General features: G+C 37.8%; 1 protein-coding gene across 3 annotated transcripts; it reads right to left on the bottom strand.

Annotated features, from left to right (window-relative positions):
- Nucleotides 1-1347: 1347 nt before the first annotated feature.
- Nucleotides 1348-23082, bottom strand: LOC6641431 (glutamate receptor-interacting protein 1). Of its 3 annotated transcripts, none has more exons than XM_023175197.2 (11): nt 22830-23082; nt 8562-8681; nt 6486-6704; nt 6199-6392; nt 5822-6123; nt 5594-5757; nt 4108-4661; nt 3384-4042; nt 3113-3315; nt 2564-3051; nt 1348-2494 (listed from the first exon to the last, which is right to left on the bottom strand). In XM_023175197.2, the coding sequence occupies exons 1-11, from the start codon at nt 23026-23028 to the stop codon at nt 2393-2395; spliced, it is 3204 nt and encodes a 1067-aa protein (XP_023030965.1). In that variant the 5' UTR covers nt 23029-23082; the 3' UTR covers nt 1348-2392. The 3 variants fall into 3 exon arrangements, with proteins under 3 accessions (XP_023030965.1, XP_023030966.1, XP_046867239.1); XM_023175198.2 differs by having other exon boundaries at nt 1349-2494; nt 6199-6389; XM_047011283.1 differs by lacking the exons at nt 8562-8681; nt 22830-23082 and adding an exon at nt 8053-8299 and having other exon boundaries at nt 1349-2494.
- Nucleotides 23083-25251: the final 2169 nt, after the last annotated feature.

Genomic DNA, 25251 nt, shown 5'->3' with positions numbered 1-25251 from the left:
AAAATACGGGAGATAATCAAGTTTTTCAAATTACGGGGGCGGAAAAGGGCGTGGCAAAATTTTCATACATACAAAATGTGCGTGTTTACTAAACAAATATACATACCAAATATGGTGTCTCTAGCTGGAATAGTTTTTGAGATAAACGTTTTTTTTTAAATTGCGGGGGCGGAAAGGGGCGTGGCAAAAATTAAATAAACTTGATCACTCTACATACTACACGAGTCTACATACCAAATTTGGTGGCTCTAGCTCTTACAGTCTCCGAGATCTAGGTGTTCATACGGACAGACGGACGGACGGACGTTCGGACAGACGGACAGACGGACGGACAGACGGACATGGCTAGATCGACTCGGTTGTTGATCCTGATCAAGAATATATATACTTTGTGGGGTCGGAGATGCTTCCTTCTGCCTGTTACATACATTTTGGCGACTTTAATATACCATTTCACCCTATGGGTGTATGGTATAAAAAGTCCATACATACACATACATATGTATGTACATATAGACCTATATATATATTTGAACATCTGAATTACAAATTCGTTGAAATGAATATAAAAATCCATTGACTGCTATATAAAGATGTTTTTGCAATTGTATTTGATAGCCATTGGGGGAACAACAGAGCCGTCATCGATTCCCGGTTTCAACTGCAACGATCCGGACAATTTTTTTGGTGTGTGGGCGGGGGAGGAGTGAGGTGAATGATAGTGCAGCTGATTGTGATTGGGGGAGGTCCAACATTTTTCCAAGTGCAACATTTGCGCAAACAGTTTTTCATACCCTATAAACAAAAGCCATGCCCAGCAAGGAAAGGGTATAATGAGCTTGCTTTGCTTCACAAATTTGCAGAAAAAGGTTTGGAGATTCATAATCAATTAAAGGGCTCTTAAACCTTTCATAAAATATATTTGGGTTTGCCTATTTCATTTCAGTCCTTACAAGAGTAAAATCAAATATTGTAAAATGAATATAGGAAACGTTTTACTGGATAAGGCACAGTCGATGATCGATCATCGAATCAAACACAACATCCGGAATATTATTTATTTGTGTTTTTGTTAATGGCAAAGCAAAGTGCACAATTGAATAACAGCGCATTATAGGGAAAGACTATGGGTAAAGCAAAATCTGATAGTTTGATTATAATTAGAAATGGAAATGGCATAAACATTTACTGAACTAAGTACTTACATACATAGACCAATGACGTGGTGAAACCCTTCTGCCCTGCCCTTGCCCTGTCCCTCTCCCACTCTCTGTCCCTTCTTCCTTTTGCTCCATTCGATGCATTTAATCTAGCTTTGAATAAACTTGAAGTATGTTTATTAATTACTAGCTAAAAAACAGTTTGTTTTTAAAATTAAATTAGAATTATGAATCTATTAGCTAATTTGAAGGGGCTTCAATTTTATTTTCTTTTTGGTTATATATTCTTTGTGTTTACGCAACTAAAGTTATGGCATCGAGAGTTTTGTTTTTTGTTTTTGTTTTTTACTCTTAATAATACGTACTAATTGTATTAACTTTGTTTACTTTTTAGAATATTGTCGTTTAAATTATTTGGGGTTTTTGTTTTCTTGCAGTGTATATAAGGCATTTCAATGATGACAAAGTAAAAGTGTTACTAAATTAGTCTCTATATTAGTTTTCCTTTTTATTTATTTTTGGTTTTGTTGGAGTAATGGCACTTAGTACTCTATGCTTAACCTACAACTAGCATAACTTAACAACCAGAAAAAAAAAAAAACAGTGGGTCAGTGGGGTTAACGTCGATCGCGTCGAAGTTTGTATACCCTTGCAAGTTTTTCTGTTACTCTTTTCTTGGTTCAAGGTCACGTTTTCACGAAGGAACGACCTATGAACTCAAGTCGGAGTAGGATGTCATATTATCGTATATTTATATGACTGTTTATAATATAGTTATCTGATTTTGTTGAAATTCGACAGAACTGTAGACTATCGTTTTTTCCGACCGATCGTTCCTATGAAAACTATGTGATATAGTCATTCGATCTTGATCAAGTTTGGCACAGACATTAATAAGTATATAGAACTGGCATATATTAATTATTACGACAATCAACTGGAAAAAGCTATTGAAAAAAGTTACTTGAAGTTATTTAGTCGTTCCTATGAAAGCTATATGTATATAAAAACCTTCATGAAAAATCTAAAAGCAGCAACTTTACAGTTTCAGAAGAAAATACTGTAATCCAGACGAACAGACAGAATAAAATGACTATATGGTCAACTCTTATATCAAGAATATATACTTTATATGGCAAAAGGAGGCTTGATTCCTTCCCACTTCTGATCCTTTCTTGCAAGGGCATAGAAAATTAGAAATTTAGATAGACAAACATTTATAGATATTGCCTCTATTCTGTGCGTTGCATAATCATCTCGATTTTATCGCCAGCAGCTGCAATTAATGGCACTGTTAGACAGCAATCAAAGTCCTGTGTTTTCATCTCATTGACCTGCAAAGACCAGGAAGAAGAGAGTTTACAGTCATTACATCCAAAAGCTCAACTTTATGTGGAACTCACCTGCATGATGCGATCGAAGGGCTTCAATTGACCACACATATCCGCTGGACCGCCACTTCGTATGCGATTAATGAACACACCGCGTTCGTATAGTCCATCCGAAACGGAAAACCCATAATCATCATAGACTTTATCCTTGTAAAGTGTGACATGGAAGATGCGCTGTTTGCCATTACCAAGCGCTGCTGCTCCTCCTCCTCCTCCGCCTGGAACATCTTTGCAGCCAGGATTGCTGCTTGCCTCTGTATTCGCCGAGGGACTACGCGGTCGTCGCTGCACCTTGGCATAGATGGCCTGTGGCGTTTGGATTTGGGATGAATGGCCATTGGCCATGTCATGACTGCGCAGTATTTTTAGGTCCACCAGATCACCAAGATTTTGCAACAGACTGGTGGCATGTGACAAAGGCATACCCTGTACCGAATGTTCATCGATGGCCAGCAATTGATCTCCCACATGAATCTGTGAATTCTTGTGTGCTATGCCTCCTAAGTGTTAGATAATGGAATGAGTTAGTCAATCAATTTATCAGTCGTATTCCTTGTTTACCTTCCACTAGACCACTAATGGTAATGGGCTTTGTGATATCCTCACTGCCGGCCAATGTGATGCCCAGTAAACCTCCCTTGGGTTCCAAGCGTACCGTAAAGATGATTTGATGTAAACTACTGCCACTGCTCTTACTGCTCGAGCTGGCAGCCGATCCATATACCTTGTTCTCCATGGGCGGTGGTAATACAGTACAGTCAACACTTTAATCAGAAGGAAAGTATGCTTTAAATATATGTATGTTAGAGACTCGTGTACTCTTCCTGCTTACCTGGCATATCGATTTAGTTCATAGCCAGCAAATCGCTGACCATCTAGGCCATCATCCTGTTCATCATCCTCCTCTTCGGGCAATTCTGTGGTCAGACTTTGCGTATTATTAGCAGCATTCGGATAGGCGCGACCATTTGAACCATTCGATGTGATCCAGACGCCGCCAGATGCAGAAGTAGCCGCAGATCCGCCATGTCTCAGCTGAACAACCGATTGCAAACTGTTCTCATCCATGCTAGGACCACGAAAATAGTCCGGTTGCGGTGTCCTCGATTTGAGTGAAATGCTGCCGCAGTCATTGTATTTGACCTCAGCGTATTTAGCTGCCACATAGGCACTGCTATATAGATCATGATCGCCGCCATTCGATACGGAGGAGACACCATTGCTGCCGGGTTGGCAATTGCTATAAATGGGACTGGGCAGAAAATCGGGCAAATTGACACGTTTAATGGTCAAGGTGGTGTAGTCGGTGCTGCTGCTTGGTGGGGCCGAACCGGCCACAGATGACTCCTTGAGCAAGGCATCGACATTGAAATGCTGGACTGGATGCTGATCGACAGCTAGCAGAATATCACCAGCTCTCAAAGAACCGCAGCGATGGGCAGGACTTCCCATTTTGACATCCGTGATAACCAAGCCGCCATGATTTCCCATCTAAATCGAAAAGAAGTCGGGTGACGGTGGCCAATCAAGTCAAGCAAGTTGTTTCATTTACTTACACTTAAACCCAGGCCACATTTGCCTGTGCGAAGAAGTTTCACATTGAATACACCACTGGAGGGGACAACTGCATCCGGCATATCAAACTCAATCTCCAATTCTAGCCAATTGGCTGGTGGAGGATTATTACTGCGTGCCGGTTCCAACAATTGCCGCATGCCAGCGACATCCAGATTGTACATCTTATTGATGGCAACAATGCGATCACCTGGCTGAATGCAACCACTGCGATCTGCCACAGAGTCACTCAGGATTTGAGCTATGCTTACGGCCGCACGGCCGCAATTGTTGGCCTCCTCGCAAAGAACAATTCCAGCACCCTGGCTGCAATCGAGAAGAACGGGAAAACTCTCCGCCCTACACAGGCCAATTGGACCACTGGCTCCATTAGCTGCTCCTCCTGCTGATCCTCCAATGGCATTGCAATTGCCATTCACCTCCAATGGCAATGAACTTTTCCTTACAAATCGCTGCCTTTGCCTACCCGTCGATGTGGATTTGCGTGATTCCAGAGTACTGAAGCTATACTTGGGACTACCGAGAGCAGTGTGACCTAGAAGAAAATCCAAAAAAAAAAAAATAGAAATTGGAAAATGTGTCGGGGATAAATGTCTGTGTGTGTGTGTGTGTGAGAGTATTTTATCTATTTTCGTCTGCCCTTTTTAAATGAAAATTTAAGTGTGTCTTGCTGCCTGCCTTCGAGTGTGTGTGTGTGTGTTAGTTGATGTTAGTTCCTCTGAAAGCTTTTAACATTTGGACTTTGGCCATGTGTGAGAAACAATTGACATTGGCTGACTAGCAAACAAATCCTAGCATTAGATACCCCCCCTTCCTCCCTTTCCGCCTTACAATTTATTTGTGATCTTGGCTAGAATTTATGGTCTACGAAATCACAGCCAATATATAGAGGAAGAGAGAGTCATATATTGTCAACCCCAGAATTAAAACGCTACATTACATTGCCATCTATTCGTCTGTCTGTCTGTCTGTCTGTCTATCTAACCGTCTGACTGTCTCTCAGTGTGTCTATCTGTCTGTCTCAGAGTGTGTGTGTGTGTGTGTGTGTGTTTGCTTAACAAATTGATGAAAAACATACAGAAAGAAATTGATTGGCGCTTTGTTTGTGCTCATCTAAAGTGAGTGGATCGAACAGACAGACAGACAGATAGACAGAAAGACGGACGCTTTACGATTGTTTATTGAGCTTACTAACTCGAAAAGAAGCAAACATCAATTCCCAAAAAGACATTAGCCATAGATAATGATGCTGATGATGATGATGATGCAGAGATAGTTTTCAATATACCCTCGCCAAAGTTAAGCCAATTGTTGTTGTTTCAGCCGTCTGTTCATTAACCGTGTCGCCTACGCAAGACCTTCATTTTGTTGTTGTTGCCACATTTGGAGAGAGCCTTGACGATCGACCGAACAACCGATCGATCGATCGATCCGTTCGGTTAGATAGCCAAACAAATCTCAACTTACCACGTCGTGCCAAGGCATGAGCCGGCATGATCTGCATTTGTGTATAACCTCGTCCAGTGCTTGTATCCAATATAGTCATCACCTCATCGGGAGTACAGGCAGTCTGCTCAATCATATTGTCATCGATAGTTAGCACCTGATCACCGACAGACAAGGCACCGCAACTGCAGGCCATGCAACAAGATGATGATTAAGTGAAAGAGATATAAGGCAAATGCAAATGCTTACCGATCGGCAATGCTTGCTGGCAATATGCTGGCTATATAGATGCCCGATTGTGTCACTTCATCCAATTTATCGGTACTCGTTGTACTGGATGTGGTGCCAACTGTTGAATAATTGCACAGAACCAAACCCAATTTATCATTCATGGGTCGTTCGATTTCAATAATCAGAGGACCCATCGAGAATTCGACACTTTGGACCACGGATACATCATATTCAATGGTCAGATTGGTATAGCCCGATACATGTCCGCCACATTTGATAATCTGTTGGGCCTCAGCCAAAGTTTTTCCAATAAGAGAGACCTACAAAAGTAATGAAGATGTATCTATGTAGAAAACGGAAACGGAAATGCCTGGCCCCGGTGAGCGACAGCTTACATTATCCACTCGCAATAGACGATCGCCTGGCTTGATGCGACCCGTCTTATAGACTGGGCCATGCGGTCGCACATGGGTCACAATCAACGGATAGTCGGCTCCCCCGCGTAATGTTAGACCCAGGCAACCACTCTCCCGTTCCACAGTGATTTGGGCCAACTTTGATGTAACACAGAGACTATTTTGGGAAACTGCTGAGATGACAAGACAGATAGACAGATCGAGAGAGGGAGCAAACATTTGAATGAAATTTGGTATCCGGTAGCAAGTTCCATATTATCACTTACTGTATTCAGGCAATGAGTACTCAATCTCCACAATGGCTGGTCCCGCATCAACAACTCCTCCATTAGCACACAACATGGCCATGATCTTTTGATTACTCAGACCTATTGTCGATATGCCATCAATCTGATGGAGACGATCACCTGGAGCCAGAAAGTCAGCAGCATGACCCACTGGATTGAGGGAGCCCACAACAGGTGGATAAGATAGATCATGACGCTCTGCAATTAGAATGGAAAGAAGATACATTGATAAATTGATTGACTAGAACATTTCACTACCCCCCGCGGGGCCCCCAGACAGGTGCTGACCACTAAATATTGTGAAAAATGGAACACAAAATATGAATGCAAGTTGTACTAGAGAACTCATATCTTTTTCCAGTGCAAATAGGTATATACATATCTTGTAAATATACATATATGTACATATATCTTGTTGCCTTGGCTTCTATTTCGATTTCCGCCTCTGCAACGTTTGCAGCTCTGTCAGCCACTCATCAGCCAACACAAGCGAGTCTTTCGCCAAAAAGAAAAACGTGAAAAAAAAGGAAAATGTTACTCGTAAATAAATATATGCTTAAAAAAAACTTGGGGGGGAAACAAAAAACAAAACGCCGACTGACTGGCCGGCAAACTATGGGCCGGAGAGAAGAGCGTTGATGCACGAGTGGCACAGTGCCAGAGACGACATGGCCGTAAAGGAAAGAAAATGCTTGTAGCCAACCCCAGGCATTATGAGAAGGCGTCGTCGAAGTCGATGCGACAAAAAAAAAATAAAAGACGAAACTCACATACATCAAAACAAGTTGCAGACTTTGGATGACAACGACCAAGACCACAACCAAGATGATGCTTACGTCAGACATCGACGACGACGACGACGGCGACCCGAAGAGATGAGGTTAAACCAAAAACCCCAAATGGACCCTTGCCCAGACGCGACCAACATCCGCATCCACAGAAGATTACACTCTCTCTCTATGTCTCTCTCTCTCAAAAAAATCTAGACAAAATATATAGTCAGACATATATTATTATTATGTCTGGCCGACACACAACTGAATTGTCTGCGGCCCCCGCCTTGTGGGTGGGGTTTTCGTAGGAGATTTGAACGATGATTTATTTTGGCAGCATCGCTGACGACACTCTCATAGTCCCGTTATCGACGCGTTCCGCATACAAAATTCAAATTATGTCGATCACGAAACTAGAACCGCAAATTAAAGCGGAAAAACTAATATCAAGCGAAAGAAAGAAAAGAAACGGACATAAAAAGCTGCAATAACATAAATCATTATTAAGGCATTTCTCGACTCACAATCAGAAGTATATATACGTATGTATGTGTATATATATGCTTGTACTTGTAGAATCGAAACAAGATTGTTAACCTTGGGCTAGAGAGGGCCATCTGACAGGCCGTGGGTGTTGCATTTTGCATTTCTTAGTCCCATTCTCATTTGTCTAAACAAACTCATTTTACCTTGACAAAATAAATAATTTTAATTAGTTGTTTGGTTAATTTGGTTTAACAAAAAACCAGCCAATCAATAAAATGGGGGGATACCTTTAGCCATCTCACATCTCTGTTAATTCACGATTGACCTTCTAGAAGATCAAAACAGAACCAGTTCAATGCCCTCCCTGTCCGTTCTTTTGTCTCTGGAATGTTATTCTGGGAGCAGACATATGCAAGACAAATTTTCTATATCTTTATGCACTTTTTTTCCTCCCCTTTAAAAATATAGCTTTGGTTTTTTTGCGATCTTCATCAAATATGTATATACTAATTCCAAAAGTTCACCAAATAAATGCCTGAATATAGCTTAAATTTAATCTGATTGGAAATCAAAGCATACTTTCTCTTTATTCCCTAGTTATCTTGACTCTTATCTCATATTTCATTTCCCGCATCATGTTTTCAATTATAAAATAATTAAGTATTTAATAATTCCCTCAATCACTTCACTAAAAAGGGTTATTAATTCTAGATTATTTAGCCCTCAATCAAATCCAATTCGATAGCTGACAGCTGTCTATGAAATAATGCGGGTTCTTGAACAATTTTACACATACCTGCAAATGTGATGGCTAAATGAAGAGCATTGCGGGGCAGTGTTATTGTTGCATAGGTTGTGCCTCGTTCCGGGGCAAGGCCCGAATCCTCGGACTGCGCGGGACTCATTGCGCGGTCAACTGCAAAGAAAAAAAAAAAGATAGAATGAAAAAATGGTGTGAGACTGAGTATATCAAGCAATTGCATTGGGCATAAAATTGCATCGCAAAAAGAAAATATATATATATGTATATTTAACATCAAAGGTAACAGGCAGACAAAGCACCAGCAGCCAAAGTGAGCCGACAAGTCAATGACCGACCGACCGACCAAACTGAATGGGCAAACCATCATAATTTTTGCCAGCATCAGGGACCACAGCTGCCTTGCATTTTCTTAATTTATTCATCAACACCAAATAAGAAGATCAAAGCGAAACCAGAGGGCCAGGCTAACTACATCCATGGCATGCCGAATTACACTTTCCCTATCTCAAAGGTGTCGCAGTGTTGAAGAATGTCGAATTTCTGTCGAAGAATAGCACAAGCTTAACCCAGATGATAATATAGTCAAAAGTTGTTAATAAAAATTGAGAGAATTTCAACTAACTTTTGGATTCTGCTGGTTTATTAACCAAACTAAGGTCGATTGTAACTATGGAAACTATATGATATACTCAAACGATCTTTATAAAATTTGGCACAATGATTAATTTGTCTATTTAATTGACAAATATTAATTTTAATAACAATCGGTTGAAATAGTAACAATTTTATTGATAATAATTAAGCTTAAACAGTTGACGAAGAGCTTGTGTTGATCCAGGCGGAGAAACAGGCAGACAGATTGAACGGACTTGGAAAGAATAAGTATGAATAAGTATTCTATGAATGAATATACCCTTTTTGGCATATCCCCTATGAAAATTTTGCGGCCTTTACGTTTCCCAGCATGAAATCTCAGCCCCACATAACTTGACTTGAGCAACTTCTATATTATTTATATGTTTTATTTCATTTATTTACTTTATTTTTCGATTTCGGTTTCTGTTTTTATTGTTATTTCTCTTCACGTTGGCGTAACCTTCAGCATTTTGGCCAAGTGTTTCAATTAAAATTCCGAATCACTCTTATAGTATAGTATACATACATATGTATGTATGCATGTGTATATAAAGCATAAGCCAATTAATCTTGATGATTCTCCCATCGCATCTTTTGCAATAAAAACAAAAAAACACACACTAACACACACACAAACAAGAACCTCAGCAGATGGCCAGAAAAGCTCTTTGGATTGACTTGTTGGGAAATCAAATTACTTGAAATTTATTTGGAAAAAATGAGACATCAAATAAATCAAGAGTAAATTCACCAGCTTATATCATGAATTTTAACATTTGCCAAAAAAAAAAAAACTGTTTAATTTCAATGTTGAATATTTGTGAAACTCTTTTAATACTCCAATATTCTAGAAAACATTTCAAGAAAAGTGAACCCTTTCACAACATTTTGAACGTCTTTATTCATCTATGTACATACATATTTCCATAAGTAAGTCATCCCAAAAAAACTGTAATAATGAGTAAGCGAAGAAAGAGATAGATTCAGAGAGGGAGAGAAAAGAATCTCTGTGTATGACTACATTGTAAGAATCTGCCTCCAGTCCACCTTTCTTCCATCTCCTCTGATGTCCCATCAGGGGCGTATAGATAGGGAGATTTTTTTTCGAGATAATGTCTACAGATGGAAGTAAAATAAATTCTCCTACAGTTGGCCCCTTCTGGAACCTCCGCCACTGTAACCCATTCACTGTGTCTACTCTGTATACGATTTTGTGTGCTTGTGGTTTCAATTGATGTGGCAACACTTTTTGGCCATGCGGCGTATACGCGATATGCTACAATTGCGGCGTTCACCGTTCTACAGTGTTGTGTGCGTAGACCTACACACACACGCACACCTCACACTCACACACTAAGGTATTTTTTGACGTAAACGACGAACGCTGTTGCTGCTGCGGATCCGAATGTGAACGACTTTTATTTTCCAACGCTTCAATGGCGCATAAAGTTTTTCTTAATGCCTGCCCGAGTATGAAAAACCAAAACAACAACAATAATTAGGCAAAATAACAAAAAAAAAAAAAAAATTAAAAAAAGAAATAAGATTAAACAACAAAAAAGCAAACGCTAAAAAAACAACAACAAAAAAAAAATAAAGTGTGCTCGTTGCGCTTCATTAGCATGGCACAACAACAACACACACACACACTCAAACTAACAAAGAAGATACAATGCAAACATCTTACAGATACATTTGCACACGTGACACGCGACTCACACGACTTACAGGGGCCTTTCATTAATTTCCAATGGATTTCTTCATCTTCGAAAGGTGTGCCAATTCTTCAACTTAAACCTTATTGGCTGCCCTCCTTGCGTCTCCTCCGATCACGTCCACTTAATGCACTTTTACTTTCAACTTTGCCCTGCTTTACACTGCTTGGCTCTTATGTTAGATGGAATTTTTCACATAGCAAACCCAAAGAGGGAAAATGCGGGAAAAAGTGTGTCCATTAGTTGTGGCAATTTCGATGAGGCGAAGGGGAGCAATAGTTCTGTTCGATTCTACTAATGGATCGACACATTTAACTTGTGTTCTATATTCCTAATTGTGATATTAGATTAGCTTGAAACAAAAATTCTAGAGAAACGCCCGATCTGTCCAGTTTGGACTTGAAATTGGGTCAACAAATTGAACAGGTTTTTAGCAAATTATTTTGGTTGTTTTGTTCTTGTAGACTTTAATTATTATCATGTAATGTATTTTTTTTTACTTTTTTTTTTTTTTTAGTTTGGTGCTGTCTCCTTATGTTTTCTTTTTGATTTTCGTCGTTATGTTTTTTCTTTTTTCCTTTTTGCTATTTTTATATGGTTTTTCATTTCCACAAGTTCGTTGTTCTTGTTGTTGTTGTTGTTCTTGTTGTTGTTGTTGCTGCTGCCTTTTGACATAATTCATTGGTTGTTGTTGCCCGACGCAGTGCCTCACAGCCGGCTGAGCGAGCGGAAATTATATGTATATACAATGTCTGTCTGTCTATCTGTCTGTCTGTCTGTCGGTCTGTCTATGCTTTGGGCATAGTTTCATAAATAAATTTGAAATTAAAATCAAAAAAGATACAACAAAACGGTATATGAACAACGAATTCAAATGCTCTGCCAAGATAACTATTCTTTTGCCAAATCTATGGAAAAATATGTATAAAGCAAACCCCTTATAATATATAATATAATCAACTGAAATTGACCAAAGCACTAAAAAATCCCATAAAATATGAAAACTAATGCGTTACGCGCTCGTCTTTAACTAAATTTATGAAATATATATAGATATATTTTCGATATTCATGATTATTTACGACAATTCTTTCAACTGAGACATAAGATATAAAAAAAAAAAAAACTATCTAAAGGTGTCTAAAAAACTATAATTTTATTTAAGATCCCAGCAGATTTTTAGTTTCCGCTTTAAACTCGCTTCATTTCAGTTTCCTATGTTACTTTGGACATATGTCTATGTTCTTTATGATATAGTAATCTACTTGTATTGCCACCCTCTTGAGTATTGGGTAATAAAGTTATATATTTCATAATTCCATTAGCACAAATTAGCCATCTACAAACATGCAAACATATGGCAAATGATGGGCAATTTTTACATTACCAATTACTTTGCAGTTCCGTTTGAAAGAAGAAATAAAAGAACATGAAATACGGGCGGGAAGTGTTCCAAAAAGATGGCCAAGCGGAGGGGGGGGAGGTGACTCCTCCGGTCTTGTGTGTGTAGTTGAAAACTATTTTTGCCCATTCATTTGGGTCTGTCCCATTCGTTTTTATGGCCACTTTTTCGTCTCTTTCTTTTTTTTTTGGCATTATGATCATGACGAAGAAGTTTCGTTGGCAAAATTTATCGGCAACAGTTGCAGGCAAGTGAAGGCGGAAATTGCGCTCAGACGTAACGTAGATGAGCAATATATTGGCACTTCCTGGCCGCATCTAATCCTGGCAATTAAACAGATCACAGATCACTTCCCCTAACTGATTAAAAAAGACAGCAAAACAGACAGTTGACGTCGATGGCACTTGAAGGCCACAGGCGAAGATCCTCAACTCTAGATTAATGTTGAAATTGCACACACAATGTTGATCTAGTCGAAATGGTCGACCCTGGAGGTCGTCTTGGCGTTTGTCTCTATTTGGTTCATATTCAGCAAGCAATTTTGTTCAACTCTTTGGTCCATTTACAATGCAAATAGCTATCGCTTCAGAGAAATCAGAAATCGGATAAACTTATTACTCAAACATATCTCATAGAAACAGCTTGAGCTCAAAAAATGCTAAGAAAATTTTTTAATTCATTCATCGAAAATCTTTATGTAATCAAATTTATCTCGGATTTCAGCTGAAATTGAGTTACAATCCATACCATTGACAGGTACTTTCAATTTCATTTATTTTCTTTAAGGAGAAGAAGACAAATTGAGTGAATTGAATGATTGACTAATTGACAGAGTTGAACCGTGAATGGATATTGATTGGCGGCAACCTGACAGATTTCTCTTGTTGTTTAGAGTTTCTTGCAATAATTCTCAAGAGTAACAACTTCATTTCATCTGAGTGTCATGTTTATATATCCATTAACCTAAACTATGGACTCTTTATTAATGGACATTCCCTATACTCGAGCTGAAGCGTGAAAATATTTGAAATATTTCACAAGAAAACATATCTAGGGGCTAGCCGTCCTTTACATTTCCGACGCAAAAAAAAATAAAAAAAGAGAGACAGACAGACAAGACAACAAGAAAAACCAATTATTGCAAATGAACTCAAGTGTGGTTCCGCACAAAAAAGAAAATACTATATACGAAATGTCAACATCTGATAAAGCCGCAACAAAAAGCAAGCTACCATTGCCACTGCCTTGTCCCATAACTCTATCCTTCCAGAACCAGCACCTACATACATACATATGTACACTCGTTCTTCATAGGCAGCTGCAGCAAACTTGCCACAAGGGCAAGCCAAAGTGCAACAGCCCGAACTCAACTTAACTCAACTGAACTGAATTCGAGTGGAGTGGAGAGGAGTGAGCTGAGACTGATACTGAGACTGGGCAACAAGGGGCGAGCGACCCTTGAATGCATGCAAAAAGAAAAGAACATGAATGGGGCGGTGGCAAATGGGGGAAACGAAAGGGTGGCAAGGGTTAAAGAGATAGGCATTGAGATCCGCAAGTATTTAGCAAAATGTTGACATTTATTTGATGAGTGGTAACAGACAAAAACAAAAAAGTGAGCAATGAAAACCAACCAGGGTTGGAGACTCAACAACCAAATTCATCTTTTATTCATCGATGGTATTCAAGATCATATCCACATCTCAAGAAGTAGAGCAGAGTACAGATCAGATCAGCAAACTCAAGTATTAGCAGTAAACATTACTAAAAAAGATTCATGGGACATAAATTAGGGAGAAAGTTGTATAACTATAATACTTTAAAGCCATCTTTACTCAGTTTTCCTCAGCTTATACTTTAGATTAGATTAGATCTGTAGCAGATAAGCAACAAGGTCCTTAATTATAGACAGTGATTTAATCAAAATGTTAAACAAATGTTAAACAAAGAAGATCTAAATATCTTTTTTTAGTAATTAGTAGTGAGCAAACAACATTGAACTATGTACTTGCTTTAGTGAGTGCTTAAATCTTGGCAGACCTTTGACGACCTGCCAAGACACTTTTCTCAAGAGTATAAGAACAGATTAGGAACCTCAGACAACAACAAACTCAGCATAGACTAATAAAATGAGTTAGTGAATCAACTAAAAATGAAGCAGTAAGTAAGCAAATTAGTAAATAAACTTGTTAATTCACTAAAAGCTAAGTCAAAGAAGTTGTTCATCAAAATGATTCATTTAGTCCTATATTAGTAGTTAGTAGGAGCTCGTTTCATTCCAAAATGCAGCCCTGAATATTGAAATGTTTCTGTGGGATAACTGGATAAGAATTTTTATGCACACATTTGCACATCGTATAAAAGTGCATCGTAACCGCTTGCATGTGCATATATGGGGGCAGCCATATGTATCTAGATACAAATGTATCTTTTTTAACCATAATAAGCATCCCGTTGCTGCTGATGCTTGGATAGCCAAAAGGCCAAATGAAAGGGATTCTTTTCTCTTCCCCATTGCATCAAAATTGATTTATGACCATTTCACTTGCTATGCGACGACATTGCCATTGCCATCTTGTCATTAAAATTTGGTCTGCAAAACATTTCCAAAAAATAAAAGATCCCCAAAAAAAAAAAACAAAATATTTGACAATTTCACAGCATATTTTAGTTGTTGTTGTTAACTCATAACACTCGTATCGAGTGCAACATCATCATCATCATCACCATCATGTGTTGCTCTATGGGTATGTGTGTACTGAGGAGGGGGAGGGGGTCAGAGATTTATGCCCCAAAATGTTAATTGCCCATAACCAATCCCAATCGCAATCCCCGGTTGAAGCAACAATGCACGCACAAAATAACTCGACGATAAGCAGAAAGCAGAAAACCCATCATCCCATTTCGATTCCCATTGGCCTCAAAAACAAACATACTTTTTATGAAATGAGAACGTCATCCTCCACCCCTCCCCCCCCCCCACCAAAAAAAAAAACCAAAAGGTTCCAGCAATTTGAAAAATATACCGTTTAGTATAATAAAAGGCGTTAGCTAGGGCCAAGTAGCCGATAAGTGGACAAATTTTTATGGGGGAGGATACATACATAGAGGGAGAGAGAAGAGAGAGAGGGAGAAAGAGAGATTTGTGTTTAAAATTAAAACGTTAACGATAAGGCTGAAACATCGATTAAGTGTTAGATTATCAAAAAAGTAGTGTAAAAACAATTGGTTAAATCCAATTCGAATTCTCTTAATTTTATCTGACTAATTTTGGTTAGCTTTAGTCATTGAATGAAAACAATTTTGTAGAAAAATATTTTTCATATTCGTATAGAAATTGTCGAGCATTCCTCGCGGCATTCCCAGTTCAACACGTGCAGTGGCAAAATGCGATGATGATGATGGGGTCCCAAAGGGGAAGTGGAATGGATGGATACCGCATAATGCAGATATATATATATGGATCTAGATTCAGATGCAGCAGTCGACAACAGACAATAATTACGAGACCGTCGTGGTGTTGGCAGTTGAGAGTTGAAGACAGTCGGCTAAAAAGGGGTGGATGAAGAGGGGCTGGGGCTGGGGCTGGGGCAAAGCGATTGCTGGGGGTTCGAGTTCGGGGGCTAGGAGAGATAGACTGTACAAATTAATCCAAACGGTAGACAAGAACAAGAACAACAAATTACAATAAACGTGTGCCTCTCATGTTGATGTTGCTTGGGCGTTGGATGCTCATGATGATGATGACGATGATGATGATGATGATCATGATGACGATGTGGCTGCCATTCGCTTTTGTTTTTCTTTTGTGCTATTTTTAGGCAAATGCAAGCAGCATTGGAAATTGTGACATTTTCTTCTTTTTTCTCTCCAAAAAGAGAAACGAGCAGCGGCACACACACACACACACATTCATTATACATAGGTGGTACCTATGTATGTATGTGTTTCTTTATCCTCATGTATGTAGAAATGCCCTTAGAGTTATATTAATATATATGTATCTACCTATTTTCAGTTCAGAACTGAATACAATGCCCATCGTTTGTCTTTAAAGCTTAGAGAGTGTTTGCATGTATATATGTATCTACGAGGGGAGTCCCAGAAGTTCTTATTTGGAATACTATCTTAAATTTTAACTAGAAATTCGGTCAAGAGCGTTGCCAAGCTTTAACTGAACTTAAGTTAAAACAATTTTATCTTCAATTGAATGAACTTAAAACAGATTAAATCGACTCAAATATCTTTTAATGGTCTGCTGAAGTTATCCACGTACATAATTAAAGATACTTCTTGTTATACCTTTCATTTAGTTCTTTTATCAAATGTCTAGGACATCTTCCCAAGGAATAACTCAAACTCAAGTATCCTTTGCATTTCATAAACTTTACGAGTTTCTCTCGTCTACTCACACACACACACGCACACACACAAATAAACAGATTTCGAATTAGATTCGTATTTGTATTGGCCGTTGAGTGCCGTTTTGCTCATTGTGGCAGATTTCTTGCTCAAGACGCAAACTAAATGAATGGTGGAAGAGATCGACGAAGGGCGGATAGATGGATAAGAAGAAATGCAAAACACAACACCGACAGTACAAAGTGGCAGCAAAATGTTTGCAACACGCCATTCAAACAACCAAACAAACATGCAACACCAACAGCAACACCAACAGCAACAGCAACAACACAACAAACAACCATGGGACCACACACCATACCAAGTGCCTATAAAAATTCAACAAATATTTATGTTCTTGAGAGAAACAGGAGAGATACATAGAGACAGACCCCCAATTCAAAGAGTGAGAGAGAGAGAGAGAGAGTGGGAGGAGACCAGCAGAGCAAATGACGCAAAAGCAAAAACAACTCCAAAGAAAAATATGTAAACCGTTTCGAATGGGGGCCACAAAATTCGCCAAGGGAGGAAGTAGACATCAATTTTTGAAGTTTGAATACTAAACAATTTATGTAAAATAAGTGACTAACTAGTTAACTAAAAAAGGAACACCATCTATTGAATAATCTGTAATAATCAGGCCGATTCTGAATGACTTTGTCGATAAAATATTTAAAGTCGTTTCGATTTCGCTTGTTTTTTAGTCTGTAAAAGTAAAAGTATTTGCCACTTTTCTCCTTAATAAGTTTATGTTTGCATCTCACAAATATTTTTCAAATTTTATTCAACATATTGAGAACAATATTAGCCATAGGTAAATGAATTTGATTCTTTCATAAGTGGAATGAAATGTGTTTAAGTTTAAATGTGATTTAATTACTGTCGATTGCGGTTTGAAAACGACTCGAAAACGATAAAATTACATTTTTTGATGGGGTGAGCATTTATCCTATCCCCAAACCCAATAAAAGTTATGAAAATTGTATCAAATTTAGCTTCAATCTCTTTAAAATTGAGTTTTAACTCTAGAGAGATATTTTGGGAATATTCTGACTGTTTTTACTCTATAGTTTTTCGTAATATATAGTAAAACTTCATAATTTCTTTGGTCTTGAAGCACAAGTTGGAACATTTTAAGCAATTTTCCTTATGATCGAATGAATATGCTAAACAAATGTCTGAAATGATGAAATATAGAAATAGAAAGGATTGCATAAACTCAATAACGTAGAACATTAAATATTATTGTCATTGATGGCTTTTTTTCACTCTATACATATTGGTTATTCAAAACATAAGAAACTCTTCAAATGATCCCACTGTACTTGGAATATGTCATTTGCCTGTTGCAGTTGTCGCCCATTTGGGTCTTCCGTTTGATATGGCAGAAGCAGCAGCAGCAGCAGCTTTATGACACCCAAAAGGATTTGCTCACATAACAAAAGACTTCTCCTGCTTCTCTCCTGTGACAGAAGCAGCCATTTGTTGGCAATTGGTTGGGAAGAGGGGCAAGTGGGTAGTGTATATTTAGTAGGTAGACGGTTAATGGAAAGGGTACAGTATGTGCTCATTTCGGTTTTAATTGCGTCAAATTGTTGTTGAGTTAGCGGCTTCTCATTTTTTGTATTTTGTTTATACTTTTCGACTGCCGCAATGTGGCAAAAAGTAAACACAACAACAAAATGGAAAAGCGGAACGAAATGAGGAAGTGAGAAAAAGTGGTGTTAAGGGGGCAACACAACAAATGGAAAACTAATGTTCGATTGTGCCGAAAACAGAACGGGAAGAAAATCTCAGCAATTTCACAAACACACAGAAGGAAAAAAAAAAAATTATGTGTATTGAAATATTTGAGTGTTTACCCATTTTCGAAAGACATCATGTCTCCGGCCTTCGCTCCCCTCTTTCTCTTGCTTTCAATGCATGTACATAGAATGTATTTACTTATGGGGTGGTGGAGAGGGGAGGGGAGAGGACGGGAAGTACTTGGGCATTATATTATGTAAATCCCCGAACGTAGAGAATTTCTTTCATATGTCTATCCAAAAATCCCATACGCAATCGCTTGGGCTGAGGTAGGGGGGGGGAGAAAAAACTCTTAACTTGCGTGATTTTTATTGTTTAACAGCAAAAGATGGGGAGATGGAGAAGGAGATGCAGATGGAATGGAATGGGATGGTGATGTGGGCAAGTCTTCAAGTCTCCAAGGAATGAAATAAACCCATCAACAATGAAGTGTCGCCAAACGGATTGAGACTTCAATGCATATATGGCCTGTTGATGGAAATGGAGATGGGACCTGGAGTGGAGTAAGAGTAGCAAGAGAAACTATCTCTCCAAGGAGCAGCATATGCTCAAAGTCTATAAGTAGAAAACAGTTGAGCTTTTTGATAATTTTTCGTTAAATCTCTTGTCATTTAAGTATATCAAAAGTATTTTATATGACAATCATTAAATCAAAATGAAAACTCTTAACAACATCTCCCTTTTCCCCCTCTCTCTCTCTCTCTCTCTCTTAACATCGACAAATCGCTTGTAAATTTGTAAAATTCAATTTACTGATCATAAAAATATTATAAAACTCAAACGAAGAGCTAATTCTGAAATGAAAATGTAGAACTGCAAATGCATTCACATTGCGTTCACATCGTGGTACATCTTGGTTCCCCATTAAAATGAATCTATTTCAAGTTTTTACTATTCTCGTAACTCGGGCAAGTCATAAAAATTCTGAAAAAAACATTCAACATGCATGTTAAAAATTGAAATGGAGATAAAGATGGGAAATAAAGTTGCATGTAAGTATCTTGCGATCTTGCTAAAAACCTAAATATGAACAATTTCAAAAATTTCATCTATGGAATTCCATAAGTTTTTAGAACGTGATTTTCTAGAATAAGAACTCCTCTAAAATATGTTTGTATTAATAACTCAACTCACTCAATGCCCATCATCATTTAGCATGTCATACTTTTGATGACATATCTAAATTTGGGGATTTTATGAGTATTTAATGCTCGAAATCGAAATCAATTGATCGATCGGGGGTTAAGATGTGTCATCTGTGTTTGTTATTTGATTACCTCTGATTGTTGATTGTTGACAATATTATCGCGCACCTTTCGATTTTCTCATGCCGTTTAACCCTCTCGAAAACCCATCTCACCCTGTGAACACACAACCTTCTATAAACATAGTTCTTGTTGTTGTGTAAACAAATGACATCTGTCCCCCGCCCCCCTTCCCTTCAATTACACTGGGCAACAATTTGAAAAAAACAAACTTTCCTTTACTTTTACCCGCATGTGGAATAGCAATATTTTCGTCTACAGGAGATTCATATAGAAAACTCTAATGAGTTATCTTAAAGATGTAAACATAGATTGATTAATCAGAAGATTAAAGGGTTAAATAGATTTTAATTAAACATTTTATAGATTTTTTTAAAGAAGAATTCAACTATTTTGTGTGAATTATGGCAACAACGTTTGCTTGAATTCAATTTGTGTGTAGTTTAGTGTAAATGTCTGCCAGTAATTGTAACTGATATATTTATGTATATTTAACCAAAAGAAAAATCTATCTAACTTTTGTTTGGAACATTTGCGTTTGGCTTTTCAACTACTACTTAACCTTATCTAACAATCTGTGGCGCATTCCGCGCAAGAAAATTAAGCAATGAAAGCAACAATGCGCCACACAACAACAGCAACAAAAATATTTAATTAAATGCTTAATTACGCTTGCCATGCCATAAATTCATCAAATGCAATTTAAGCTCACACACACGACCAACACACAACAACAACAACAACAATGAGGAATGAATGTTGTTGGTGCATTTGCGGATACAGATACAGATACTGAGAATGGGCGATGGGAGATGGCAAATGGAATGAATGGAAGATGGAGATGAAGGCACACACAATTGCAGAGGCATAGATACTTTTGTATCTGTTACTTATGCCTATGTTGCATTTTCATTCATTAAAAAAAAATTGCTAAAAATGCGGCAAGCCGGGTTAAATGTTATGCACCATAACTCTTCTCGATGCGGCCATAAACTGGCATAAATCCCATCCCCAGAGGCTGCTCCTCCTCAAATTGCAGACTGAAATTCGTGATTGAAAGTGTTCAAGCGTATGCTGGGAGCAGGGCAGGGCAGGACACGGCAGGGCAGGATAAGCGCAACTTAAATCCTTTATTTATGAGCTACAAAAAAAAAACACTGATTGTAAATTCATCCCCAAAAAACAAATTGCAGTCAAATTGAATCAATATTCTGTTTAGGGGTAATGACTTTTGCTATTTATGAGCTTAAGGCTAAAAAAAAAGGTGACTGAACTTTAAAATTTTTCAAATTATACGCTAATCAGGAGCTATCATTGATGATTCTAGGCATAGGCGGATCTTGGGCTATGAAATGGGGGAACTTTGCCCCCTAAAGTATGCAATAGTATGGAAAAGTATTAAGGGGGGTTTCTACCTTGTGTTATAAAAAATTTCGATTTTTTTTTATTGCCTTTTTGGATAGGTAAATGTTTCAAGAATACTGTGTACAAATTTCAAGTTGAAATCTGTAAAATTACAAAAGTTGTCGGCCGTTAAGTGGAGCGGTGTCAAGCGCTCTGTGCCGTAGCGCAAATTTTCAAACGTATTTTTCTCAAAACTACATTTTTGGATCTCATGGAAGTCCTACAGGGCGCAAAAATTAACCAATCGCTATGAAATTTTGTACACATGTTCTCTAGGATATTGTTCAGCGTTGGTAGTAGAATTGGCCAAAAATATTGGAAATTGTTAATTTAAAAAATTAATTAGTAACGAAAAGTAGGCAAAAAAAAATTTTTTTTCTAAAAAAGCTCATACCTTTTTCATTTTTGATCCTTTTTTCCCAATTCTACTACCAGCGCTGCGGAAAAATGTCTAGATTAAGAAAAAATTTTCATTTTCGGGTTCAGACTTCATATGCGGACGGTAGGACTTCCATAAGGACGAAATGGGGATGCCTTTGGAAAATTCGCCCCACCTCCCCCTTTTCACGGATCGCAGAAAAAAAAAATGTAATACATAGAATAAAGTTTTCTCAACACTTGTGGAAAATTTCATTCCTTGATCTATTATACTTATCTCAAAAAAAATTCTTACTTAAAAGCGCCTTTTCGGCCCAACAAGGTAGAAACCCCCCTTAATTATTTTAGAAAATTTACAACTTTCTCGTGCTTTGTACTTTTAATATTCCCTGTGAACAATGTTTGTTTCGAAGAGTATTTTTTATTCACAGAGCTTCTCAAAATTTCTTTATAAGTATTTTATGTATGGCCGTTGCATACTTTAGGGGGCAAAGTTCCCCCATCTTACAGTCCTAAGTTCACTTATGTTTAGGAGAGAAGAACTTAAGTTAATTCCTAAAAAGTTTAAAATAAAAGGTTTCCAAAGGATGTTAATTTTGGAACAGGTATTTCTTTTGAATTTCAACTTCAGACAAGATAACTTAACTTAAAAGTTTTCAAAGAATATTTGTTTCGAAATTGCATCAACAGTGATTCAATGATCTAAGCTCAATTAGAGGTAAGTATTGAAGTCTTTTATTGATTTTAGTTGCTTATACGATTTTGATCTATTACTATAGTATATATGTACATCCAAATGTCCGCTTTGATTTTGCGATTCTACAAATGATACAGATCGATTTCATTGAACCCAAAATTGACAGATTGCAGTGGATAAAGCCAACGAAACGAGGGGAAAACGAAATGCGAGCAATTGTTTCTAATTGAAAATGTCAAATATATATATGTATGTTGAGACAAATAGACAGAGAAAGACACACACACACACACACACACTGAGACAAAGACAGAGATAGAAGAGGAAAAAGAGTTGTCTCTTCTTGGGCACTTGATGTTTCTTCTTTTTTTTTTTTTTTGAAGGGGGTCACAAAGAGGTCGGGAGGAGGGAAAGGAAAGAGGGGGCAGTAGCACACACCTTGAGCGGAAATGCGATAACCCTGAGCTAAAGGCATTGTATGAAGGGAAAAGCTAAAGCCATATGTTTCTATAAGAAGAAAAAAAAAGAACGAAAATGAAAACAAAAACAAATTAAGAAAATGAAAATGAAAATTCTATTCTAAGCGGAAGCTCTTACCGGATAGCATAGGCGCCAAGGGAATGCCGTTGCTTGATGTCGTTTGCTTATTGGAGGAAACGACCTCAGATTGTTGTTGCTGCTGCTGTTGTTGTTGTTGTTGTTGTTGTTGTTGTTGTTGTTGTTGGTGGTGTTGCTGCTCCTGTTTCTTACCGGGCACACAACTGCCAATAGGTTTCTTTGATTTCCACAATTTCATGTTTGATTTTGATAACAGTTACATTGGCATTGTTTTATCTCTCTCTCTCTCTCTCTCTCTCTTTAGTTTTGGTTTTTCTCAAAATGTTGAAAGAAAAATTGAAACAAACTAAAGCAGCTGCTTAATGCATGCAGCAGGCTGCACTTTTATGCGATTCTCTAGTGCAATGCATTTGAATTCAAAATTTAGATCACAAACACACGCCAAAAACGCACAGAAGACAACCCGAAAGAACCCCAAAAACAAAAAAAAAAAAGAATTGAATTGAAAATTTTTCAAATTTCACGCCTCGCAAAAGACAACAAATGCGGCACTCGACGACGACACTGATGACGGCGATGACTACAACTACGAGCTCCGTGGTCCGTGGTGGCACGTCCGGCGTATACGACACGAAATTGCACAATGATTCAGAGGCAGAGACTGAGACTGAGACTGAGACAGAAGCAGAGCCATAGGCCAACAGACGGCGATCTGACTCTGACGCTCCGCTGTTTTTGTTATTTTTGTTGTTGTTGCTGTTGCTGTTTGCCTTTAGCATTTGTATCTTGCAGATACGCAACATAGAGCATGCCGCTCTCACTCTCACTCTCACTCTCACTCTCTCTCTCTTTCGCTTCCCCCAGTGGCATAAAGAATTTTCTTGCTCTCATTGCTGTCACTCTCTCCCGTTTGGCTGCTCTCCCTTCGCTTAAGTGGTGAGTTTTGAATAAACGAAAAACTCATCCATATCCATCGCATGCCAGTTTCTAATTGGAAACCACTCAAATCAGTGCCACTTCGCTTATGGCAAACAGCTGATGATGACGATGATGATGATGATGACGATGGTGATGATGATGTTTTCTGACCTGGGTTCGGCTTTGCTCACTATAATTGACCGCCATTTGGTGGTCTTTTTTTTATTTCGCTAGTTTGCTAATTAGTCACGAAAAGATATAAACGAAAAATGAACATGGTTAAAACAAGAAAGGCCCAAACAAGGCGAAATTTGGCCATCTGTTTTGCAATTAACAGCAATATTAGAATGTCATATGTTAAACGACCAAATGTTGATATGAAATTTTTGTTTCTATTTTTTTGGCATAGCCTACTTTTTGGCGTGTTATTTGCATGCCATCGTATAAACAATAATAATTTGTTTATATTGTAGCTAGGAAAATGTTTATTCCAAATGAAAGAAACAAAAGTTGACCCAAAATGTTTCTTGTGTTCAATCAGCAAGTTTGAAATTCCTCAATTTTTAAAGATATAAATATAAATTCATGACGTGTAAACTTTAACGATTTTGTTTGACTTCAGTGAAAAGATATGGCGACATACTTTCAGGTAATTCCACATCACATTCGTACTTATATCACTAGTTACCATATGGTTTACCTATACCCAAAAATCCACATATTTTATTGTTTCTCGATGGAAAACTGGAAAAACATTTTTGGGGGAATACTTTATTTTTACTTTCTTTTCTTTTGAGGGGTTGGAGTTGGTGGGGGAGGGTGCAACGACATCATCATCGATTTTAATGTCTTTTAATGACTTTGCCGCCTAATGATCGAAACTGATTGATTCAACAGAATTGTGACTTTCCTTTCCAAGGTTATTTTTGGCATCGGACACAGAGAAATTTTATGTGAATGAGAATGAAGTGAGTCAGTTGTCTCGCCGACTTTAGTATACCATGCATCAAGCTTTTACGGCTTACAGTTCAACTTGGATATTTTCAGTCCAATCGAATTCCAATTCGGTATATATCGCTAGGTATTATTAATGACAGATATTAGAGTGCCAAGTTTATTTTCCACTAGTTAAAAAGTTCCAGGAAATAAATGTTTTTTTTTAATTACGAAGGCGGAAGGGGGCGTGGAATACTTTTTGCACATGCCAAATTTTATGTTTGTTAAGAAAATAAGTTTTGTTAAAGTTTTGGGGGCGTAGAAAGGCGTGCCAAAATTTTTAGGGAAACAAAAGTTTTGAAGAAAATCTGTTTTGTTTAAATTTTAAATAAACTATCACTTTGAATACCAATCACATACAGATGAACTACATATGTACATATATATGTATATATTCACATTATGGAGTCGAAAAAGCTTTCTACTACATAGTTTTGGCGACATTTATATACCATTTCATACCATGTGTGCATGGTATAATTAGAACAGAATTCGATTTTAAGGGAGGGGTGAAGAAAGAAAACGTGTAATTAAAGCATTGCATAAA

This window comes from Drosophila willistoni (genome assembly GCF_018902025.1).
Source record: "Drosophila willistoni isolate 14030-0811.24 chromosome XL unlocalized genomic scaffold, UCI_dwil_1.1 Seg141, whole genome shotgun sequence".
NCBI lineage: Eukaryota > Metazoa > Arthropoda > Insecta > Diptera > Drosophilidae > Drosophila > Drosophila willistoni.
The sequence above is the reverse complement of the archived record's forward strand: the minus strand, read 5'-3'. Positions and strand labels throughout refer to the sequence as shown.

Bases quoted from the DNA above. Each gene is read 5' to 3' on its own strand.
- LOC6641431 (XM_023175197.2), bottom strand. From the start codon at position 23,028: ATGAAATTGTGGAAATCAAAGAAACCTATTGGCAGTTGTGTGCCCGGT. The intron at 4,662-5,593 runs GTAAGTTGAGAT...ATTTTCTTCTAG, and splicing joins TCATGCCTTGGCACGACGTG to GTCACACTGCTCTCGGTAGT. The intron at 2,495-2,563 runs GTGAGTTCCACA...TGGTCTTTGCAG, and splicing joins CCTTCGATCGCATCATGCAG to GTCAATGAGATGAAAACACA.